Here is a 9,724-nt window from a genome sequence, read left to right as displayed (position 1 = left end):
ATGGAGAGGTTGTGGAGAAAGGGGAACCCTCTTACACTGTTGGTGGGAATGCAAGTTGATACAGCCACTTTGGAAAACAGTGTGGAGGTTCCTCAAAAAGTTAAAAATAGAGCTACCCTATGACCCAGCAATTGCACTACTAGATATTTACCCCAAAGATACAGATGTAGTGAAAAGAAGGGCCATATGCACTCAATGTTCAGAGCAGCAATGTCCACAATAGCCAGACTGTGGAAAGAGCCGAGATGCCCTTCAGCACATGAATGGATCAAGAAGATGTGGTCCATATATACAACGGAATATTACTCACCCATCATTTGCATTGACATGGATGGAACTAGAGGGGATTATGCTAAGTGAAATAAGTCAAGCAGAGAAAGTCAATTATATGGTTTCACTTACATATGAAACATAAGGAATAGCATGGAGGACATTAGGGGAAGGAAGGGTAAAACTGAAGGGGGGGATTCAGCGAGGGAGATGACCATGAGAGACTATGGATTCCGGGAAACAATCTGAGGGTTTCAGAGGGGAGGGGTTGGGGGGATGGGTTAGCCTGGTGATGGATATTAAGGAGAGCAGGAGTTGTAATGAGCACTGGGTGTCACGCAAATAGTGAATCGTGAAACACTGCATCAAAAACTAATGATGTACTGTATGGTGACTAACAACATAAGATAAGATAAAATTTTTGTGTATGTATATATAATTGTAAAAAACAAAGAAGTTTAGCTGCCTTGGAGAGATGGGAAAAGAGAATGATAGCTGGAAGAAGTCATGGGGTTAAAAATAGTGACTTTGCTTTGTCTTTAAGATGACAGAGTTGAGCATGTTTAAATGCTGGTGTGATGGAACCAATAGATAGAGGTTGAAAATGAAGATGGGAGAAAGCATAATCAGCACGAAATCACTGGGAAGGCAGAAGGGAATGGTCCAGAGCCCAGATGAAAGAATGCGGCTTCCACTGAAGCAGAATGGATGTGGGCACAAGTTTAACAGTGGGAAGTAGAGAAGCTCCTGTTTCACGGCTCTGCTTTTCTTTCCACTGTGAAGTAGGAGGTGACATACACTACCGAGAGGGAAGGAGAGATTTGGGAAAGTCAGAGATGTTAAGAGAGTGGAGAAGGTTAGGATGGTCTTTTGTGGGAGAGGGAGAGAAGGTTGTAATAAGATTGCTAGGTAGTGCTAAGATCCAGGAATACTTGGCTGGTGATGGTGATAACTCTGCAGAGCTGGATCATATTTCTCCAGTAGTGCTCATCATTCCAAATGCAGGTCTAGAGCAAGCAGACAGAGTCGTCACATTTGGAGTTTTGCCCATGGGAGGACAATATAAAGAGAATTTAGGACACTGGTAAAAAGTAATACATTATGGGATGTAAGTTGGATAGTTAAAAAAGAGGCATCTAGAAGGTAGGATCTGATGAATAGGAGGGAGAAAATGGAGGAGTTGCTGGAATAAGAGTCTGGCTGAGTTACAAAAAAACAGCGGGAGTCCTGCAAAGATAAGGCTTATACTCCTCTATCCATGGGTTTGTGCTTGGTTTGCGAGACAAACGAGATGAGAAATTAAAGAATTGAGAGGCCATGTTTTTGGCAGGTGATCTGCATAGACATTGAAGTCACATACTACAGTACTTCTCAAACTTTAGTGTGTAATTGAATCACCAGGGAATCTAGTTAAACTGCAGATTGTAATTCATTTTTGGAGGAGGGCACAAGATCATCATTTCTAGCAAACTCTCTGATGGTGCTAATACTGCTTGTATTTAAGTAGTAATGACTAGGACAATGCCCAAGGGACATGGGGGTAGAATGAAATCTGTGAACCAGGTGTGACCATAGAGGTGTACCTTGGGAGATCAATAAAGCTAGTGATAAGAGAGAGAGAATGAGCAGAGTGGCATAGTTGAGCCTCAGAAGAGCAAGAATGTTACAGGAGTGCATGGAGAAAGTATCTTAAAAGTGGCACTAGAAGGTGAAGGAGTCAGTGACTCCACATCCTTATTTTAAGTCTGTGGAGAGTGTTTGAGAGAAAGTAATTTCTACTTCAAGTCTGAAAAGAGGAGCAGTTTCTTGGCCAGAGAGCTGGGATTCAGTTAAAGCAGGAGTTGTTGTAGAGAATATTCAGGAAAATTTGCGAATCATGGAAGGGGATTTAGGGAGGGAGTCAAAAGTCTAAGGGATTTTTGTGGGAATGAGTTTACCTTTTGGACAGTAAATGGGGGAAGTAGAGGTGACTTTAGCTGGTGTCCTGGAGGTTTGGTGAGCAGTCTGGGAACTTCTAATTTAGCTGCTTTCTGTGGGGGGCCAGAGTTTGCAAGCTTTTTTTTTTTTTTTTAAGTCTAGTAATCTGATGAGCTGCTGTGGGCACCAGGCTGTTCTGTGTTGCTCAAGTAACAAAGACTGGCTGGGTGGTTATAAGAAAAGAGTGTGCTATAAAGTGACCAGTTTGACGGTGTGTTCCCTGAAAAGTATTGAGCAGTTTGGACTTCCTGTGTTTACTTTTGCCTCTAAATGATAGTACGTGTATAAGGCAGAGGTTGGTTGGAATGAGCTAAGGCTCTCTCTGTATTTCCCTAAAGTATTAGAAATCTACTTGTTCAGTAAAATCACCATAAAATAAAGCAGAGAACTAAAAGTTGCTTGAAATTATCTTTTATTTTTTTTCTCAAGGGCAAAAGTTGTACAGATTTTGTAAATACTATAAGTGTTTCACATTGAAATCCACCATCTCTTTAGCAAAGCTTAAGATCATATCATATTATTTGTTAATTTGCATCTGTCAAGGAGATTAGTTGTGATTTGCTGTAATATTATTTGTAGCTTTTTTTTTTTACTGTGTTCTTTGAAACTGGCTCACATCATTTTTTTTCTTATCTTTGTTTTTAGTTTCAGAAGCCACTAATGACTCGACAATAGATGATGTGGTTGAAAATCACGTTGCAGACCAACTTTCATCAGATATTACACCAAATGCTATGGATACTGAATTTTCACCTTCTTCCCCAGCCAATCTACTGGAACGACCAACCAATCATACAGAGGCTCTTGGTCATGACCATTTAGGAACTAATGACCTCACTGTTGGTGGATTTTTAGAAAATCATGAGGAACCAAGAGATAAAGAACAGTGTCCTGAAGAGAATATACCAGCATCTTCACTCAACAAAGGAAAGAAATTGATGCATTGCAGAAGCCATGAAGAGGTCAACACTGAACTAAAAGCACAAATAATGAAAGAAATCCGAAAGCCAGGAAGAAGTAAGTATAATTAGAGGCACACCTCATATTTGACTTCTGTGTGTGCTCAAAGGAGAGTCAAATTAACTAAAAACATAGATCTGATTCTAGATCAGTGCTGAACAATGTATGAGCTATATAAGATTTGGTTGTTTATTCAGCCTACAAACACTAAATATCTGCTACATCCAAAGTATTATAGTGTAGTTATGGTAAGCAGGAGGGGCTGAGAGCAGAGCTTAAAGAACACACAGATAAATTGCACATAGTTCCTACCATGACAGGAACCTGGAGTCCTGAGTATTTTTCTACATAGCAACTGCAATTGAATGTAGCAGCAAACCCAAAAAGATGGAGTGAATATTAGATGACTTCATATCTGTGAAGTTCCTGGCATAGTGTCTACCACTGCCTTTAAGGTTTAAACTATGATAGTGACCAGGGATATGTTTAGGCCAAAAAACAGAAGTTATAGAAGCTGTCTATTTCATGAATACTAAAGAACTTTGTGGGATAAAATTTCAATATTATTGGCATTCATTCAAAAGATGTTGACAAATCACCTGCTGTGATGATACAGTTCAGAAGTGGGTAAGACAGCCCTTGCCATTTAGGAGCTTATAGTCCTTGGTAGGGTTTTAGGTGAAAACTTAAAACTGAAATAGCACTTGTACCCATCTCCCCCCGTCCCCCATCTGCCCCTCCCTACCATGGGAACTGTAGTTTAGAATTTGAATTATAAGAATGGAGGAGCCTTGCTTCTTTGTCAGTGGCACTATCAGAGAGCTCTTATTTTTCTAAGCTTTATGTTTGATACCTTCATGGGAACTTCTACCAAGAATGCAGTTTAACAAGTTATTTTATCTTTGCTGATATATGATGAAATGTATGTATTATAAAATTCTTAGTGGTGAAAATTTTACATAGAATGTCTTGGTTTCTGTAGTATATCTTGATATAGTAAACTGCAGTAGAAAAATATTGAATAAGAGTGTGTAGAAAAGCCACTTAATTTTTTCTTTTTGCTTCTCTTGTTTTAAGAATATGAAAGAATCTTCACATTACTGAAGCATGTGCAAGGCAGTTTACAAACAAGACTAATATTTTTACAAAATGTCATTAAAGAAGCATCAAGGTAAATAATCTATTGCACATTTTGAAATGATTATGAAATGAGTCCCCAGATTACAGTCAGTATTTTAATAATCTCTATTTTGTACTTGTGGTATCATGCATATATATGACACACCCATGTGTATATAAGTTCTTTTTTTTTAGTTTTTTGAAAGAATTCACTTAAAAAACAGCCACACAAATTCTTCACCAATTATGGACCTTTTCTCCCTACAGATTACAGATACTTGCATAATTCTCATTTATCCTACTCTATGGCTTTTTGGGGGTCTTTATATTTTATAGCCTTTAATTTTTCTCCTTTGTATATTTGGACTATAGTTAATATTAATCAGTGATTAGAAATAACCTTGAAAGACAATATTTGGATGCAGTTCATTTGTACGTAGGAAAACATGTAATTAAGGGGAGCAGAGTTGGACAAATGGGCCTTATTCTGATTGCTTCAGTAGCCCAGGATTATGTACTTTAATACAAAGAATGTGGATCAAGATTATGAAGGGTAACTATGAAGTGCAATTAACTGGAAAGCATACTTGTATGAGTTTAGGGAGCACAGAAACATTTATTTTTCTTTTAAGACTTCTTTAGTATTCTAAGAAAACTTAGTGCTATCTGACCTTCTAAATATACCCACCCTCTAATAGTCCCCCAGTTTCTTCCATGCTACGCATAAAGGTATTTTTAGATAGAGCAGTTAATTTTTTTCCTTTTTTTTGGAGTGGCTAGAGCATAGTCCACTTTGAAGGTTCAAGATAAGGCCATAACTTTTCATGTTATTTATTTTGAGTATTTAACCTATTCTTTTCTTTATGTAACATTCTGTCAACTCAAACTTCATCATGGATTTAGCTATATTCCTGGTGCCTGCCCTCTACTTCTGCCACCTTTTAGAGAGATGTGTAATATTATGGTGGTTATTCATATGAATTTACAAGTAGAGAGGAAGTGGGTATAGATTGGACAGCGTTTTTGGATATTCTAAAAAGCATCAGCAGTATGAGTACTTATGTAGATGAATGCAGTTTTATTCTACTGTATTAGTGAAAAAAATTTCAAGTCACCACTTGAACTTTAAATGTTTGGTATAACCTATACCACAGGTACCTAATTATCCTTGATTTGCTAGCTTTCAAATTATAATAGTAGAACCCAAGGGTTTTTTAATGCTACCATGCAACTATTCATTTCTTCTTCTGTTTTGTGGGGATTATATTCATACTTTTTTCACATTCCTTTCAACATTCAACTTTTAAAAAGCATCAGAAGCTATTGGAGTCATTGCTTTGGGAGTCCAAATTTTGTTGGAATATTTGTAACCATTGTAAATGTTAGGGGTTTTTTGTTTTTCATTTTGGATGTAGAACAGATAACTTGCTTCTTTTGTACCGGGCCTGGATTATTTGTTTTAGGAACAAACTGTAATTCTGCATTGATAAAATAATTTGCTTATTTTCCAGTGAATTTTATATATCATAAAGTTGTTTTTTCATTTTCATTTTCCTTTGAAAAATCTTCCCAAGGCAGTTTCTGTCTTTGAAAAACAAAACAAAACAAAATTATACTGATCTATATCCATTAAAAAGAAATTGAGAGTGCTATTACTTATTTTTTTTATACAGGTTTAAAAAACGAATGCTAATAGAACAACTGGAGAACTTCTTGGATGAAATTCATCGAAGAGCCAATCAGATCAACCATATTAATAGCAATTAAAAGAAAACAGAATGTGGCCACTTATTTCACTATCTTCTCCAAATACAAAGTAAATACAAGACTGTTGTGATCTTGCATTCATTTTTTGACATGCATTGTTGGCTATTTGAAATACTAAGAGCAAGTCTACAGATCCTTTTTCCATCATTTTACAGTGACCTTTTCTTCATTTTGGTTTATTTTTGTAATGTGAAAAATATCACTCTAAAACACATTTTTATTTAACAAACTAAAAATATTCCTCCAGATCTCTTGCTTGTCATTGACTCTTGCGTGTCAATTTCCCTCAGGTTCTATTTTCTTAAACCAACCTTTAAAATTGTCACCTCTGTTAAGGTTGAACTTTGCCAAAAAAAAAAAAAATAAAAAAGAAGTTACTTTGTAATTTTTGGGGAAAAAAAGCACATACATTAAAACTAGGTAATGTTTTGTATATACAGTTATTTTGGATATATTATTGTAAGTTGTACAAATGTATTTTGAAGAATATTTAAGAAAAGCACTTTTGTTATTCCATCAATAAATGCTCTATTTTACTCTTGTGTGGTTTAGGAAATAATCACATTTAAAGTAATCATTTAAAACCATCTTAAGGTAATGGAATTTTAAAGGCCTTGCTTTTTAAGCATTGGAAAAATACACCACTTGAAGTTCATATTTGTTAAAGCTAACTGTAATTACCTGTTACATAACCTGCATTGTCTTTTTACTCTATGTTCTTAGATTTTGTTGGCCACACCAACATATTCCCATTTCTGCCTAGATAATAGAAATGACGGTATCTGGGGCAAATAGGCAGACACTTTAAAAGCTGTTTAAAAGCAGACATCTTTAATACTGGTTTCTTTACTCCCAACACTGTTTCCTTTCTCACTAGGATTGTGGATGGCACTAAGTTGAAGCTGTTAGTTAGGGAGTTGTAAGTTTGGAGGGCATCACATACTCTGAAATGTCTAGTCTTTAGCAGCTTGATGCCATGCTTACAAAAGTCCCACAACAAATTGGGGGTTCAAAGGGGATCTCTTTGTTCTCCTCTGCTATCCTTATACATATAAACTCCATTTTGTTTAGAGGCTAAATGGAAAGCAAACATTTAAGATGACTTTGCTCATTGTGCATTCCCCCTGAGTTACCCAGGATAAGGAAAAACCAACACTGTTCACTGTCCACTCTCAGTCCAACATGACCTCACGTGTCTTCACTGAGGACATGACCCTATGACCAGACTCACTCACTCACCTTTCATAGATCACTGCTGTGCCTTGTAGTGCTTTTGGGTAGAAAGGAAGGTTAAAATACATTTAGATTAAAAGAGGGCAAAATAAATTTATAAAATTGTAGTAAAATTGATGAACTTTTAGTTTCGTAATATTTGAAAATCACATACCCTTATCTTTTTACACTTTAGCAGAACCTTTTTAAAATTTCAAGGGTATAGCAGAATGCAATTGTAACTTTTTATGAAGAAAAGCATAGATGAAAGTGGAGAACATGCTTGAGATCTCTTAATTTAGTCTAGGGGATTTGAAACTCTCCCAATGCTGAAGACAAATCCTGTTGAGAAAAAGAGGCATTTAATGTAACGTTACATAGTATTTTCATATGCAATTCTTTAAACCTTTTTTACCTCCACAAATACCTTTAAAGCAGGATATCATTTAATAGATGGAATTGTTAAGTAATTACCTGCAGTCACTGCTAAATTCAAGAGCTACACAAAATCCAGAATATACTGTCTGGTCTTAAATTGTCTTTATGTATATTTTGATTCTGTGATTAATAGAAGGGATTACAAGTCATTCAGATAAAAGTTCATACTTAACAAGAATATTTAAGAAAGGGATTCAGTCTTTTCCAATGTTTAGCAGCTTTCCTTATCAGGAAGTTCTTATTTCCCATTTACAGATTGCTGATGAGGTAATGATCCTTTAAACCCTTTACCTTTATTACATTTTTTGGGATGAACCCTAGAAGGAGTTGGGAAGAGAAACCGTTTGTTCAGTCTCTTTCTGGCCTTAATCTCTCTGCCATCATACTCTGTGGCCTGCCTCATCCAAAACCTAGTCACGAGGTTTGAAACCAGTCGAAACTCAAGCTTAATATCCCATCTTGCAGGTTTTTTACATTTTAAGAAACTGGGCATATTAGTTAAATTAGTAAAATACTATAGAATTCTTGTAAGCAAAGGGGAGGGAGGGAGTATATTTCAGGGGAATATCATGCCTCTTAGGCCCTTTAGATCACTGGGTGGCTTTAGGCTGGACAAGTGATATTCTCCAACAGTGTAATCTTGAGATTAAGATCGTTTTTCTTAATGTTTCCATATGTGCCCCATTTGTCAATGAATTCATCATTTGCCCTAAACAGTAAGATTTGTCAGTTTGGTGTAATGAAGGCTGAGACTGATTTCTATCTCTTTAATACCACTCTCACCAGAAGAGTAGCCGCCTTGAATCATGTGGGCAAATAACCTCCCAGAAAGAGTAAACTCACAAGGACTGTATTTAGATGTGCTGGCGGATTATGGAACTGGTTTTGGATTAGCCTTTTATTTTCATTGTTTATTGAGGCAGTTGTGAAAACTCCGATCATTGAAATAGTGGTGTGTCCTTTACTAGTTCAAAGGTTTTACATCATTTTTATGCAGTTGAATTCCAAAAGAGAAATCGTTCTCTTTTAACTGTCATCAACTTTTATTGGCTATCAGCTTTTGACAATGACCTTTCTGTTCACGTTTAGTCCTGTCTCTGTTTCTTGAGGAAGTAGAACCTGTCATTTTTTCATCTTTCATTTTTTTTAAATGTATCCTTTCCAAGAGAGGGCTCTCTGTTGCCTGTTCTGAGTGATAAGTGACAATTTCATCTAATAAACATGGGGTTGGAATGATCACGGTGAAATCCTAGGAGGATATATTCTGTTGATGGACTTTTTCTCCCCAAATAATCCCAAAATAGATTATTTCCTAGTGAATGATTATCTTCATTCTTTTTGTCACAAAAGTGTTCCTTTGATTTCTAGCACAAGTTACAGCAGTATGCAAATGATTCTCAGATAAAATGATGTTGACAGTATTTCCTTAACAATTTGTGTAAAACCTATGCGTAATTCTCATTATTCTAACTTTTGACTTTTTTTCTCTCCATAAATAAAAATAATGCCTGATGTTTAGTTAAAGTAGATCCACTTTTGCTTGATTTTGTTAGTCTTGTTCCATCCTATTTCTTTTTAACACATTGTTTCGACTTGCCAACAACTCTTTACTGAGAATCTCTTTTCCTTCCCAGGCTGATAAATAATTGTCAGGGGGGAGGGGGAACATTGAGAGGAATAATTTGAGTACTTTGTTCATTGTTGAAGCTGAAAGGACCCCTGCTTGTCCTGATGTGCTCAGGCTTTGCCTGTACCATACCATCTTTGGATTCTGATGAGATTGTATAGTGGGTCTCAGAAGTACTAGGGCAAACACTTGATTTTTGTGGCATTTCAGCAAGCGTGAGAAAGATCAAGAGAAAAACTAGAAATCCAGGTGCATTCACTAGAATACGGGATTTGCTGAGTCAGAAGACTACTTGGATATGCTAGCGCCCTGAGGGAACTATATTTTGTCCTACAGTGATGAGAAAGCGAGGCA

The 9,724-nt window shown here is 36.4% G+C and overlaps 1 protein-coding gene across 3 annotated transcripts in view; it reads left to right on the top strand.

The window, feature by feature from the left end:
- The window catches only part of INTS6 (integrator complex subunit 6), a 90,595-nt gene extending 81,328 nt beyond the window's left edge, over positions 1-9,267 (top strand). For all 3 annotated transcript variants that reach the window (XM_025874970.2, XM_025874971.2, XM_025874974.2), the window contains 3 exons: positions 2,893-3,264; positions 4,285-4,378; positions 6,000-9,267. In XM_025874970.2, coding sequence (XP_025730755.1) covers positions 2,893-3,264; positions 4,285-4,378; positions 6,000-6,093 — 560 coding nt within the window. In that variant the 3' untranslated portion in view covers positions 6,094-9,267. The remainder of the gene's footprint in view (positions 1-2,892; positions 3,265-4,284; positions 4,379-5,999) is intronic.
- Positions 9,268-9,724: the final 457 nt, after the last annotated feature.

This window comes from Callorhinus ursinus, unplaced genomic scaffold (genome assembly GCF_003265705.2).
Source record: "Callorhinus ursinus isolate GAN/ISIS: 27379988/994484 unplaced genomic scaffold, GSC_fseal_2.0 scaffold7, whole genome shotgun sequence".
Lineage (NCBI taxonomy): Eukaryota > Metazoa > Chordata > Mammalia > Carnivora > Otariidae > Callorhinus > Callorhinus ursinus.
This window is presented reverse-complemented; position numbering and strand designations above follow the sequence as displayed.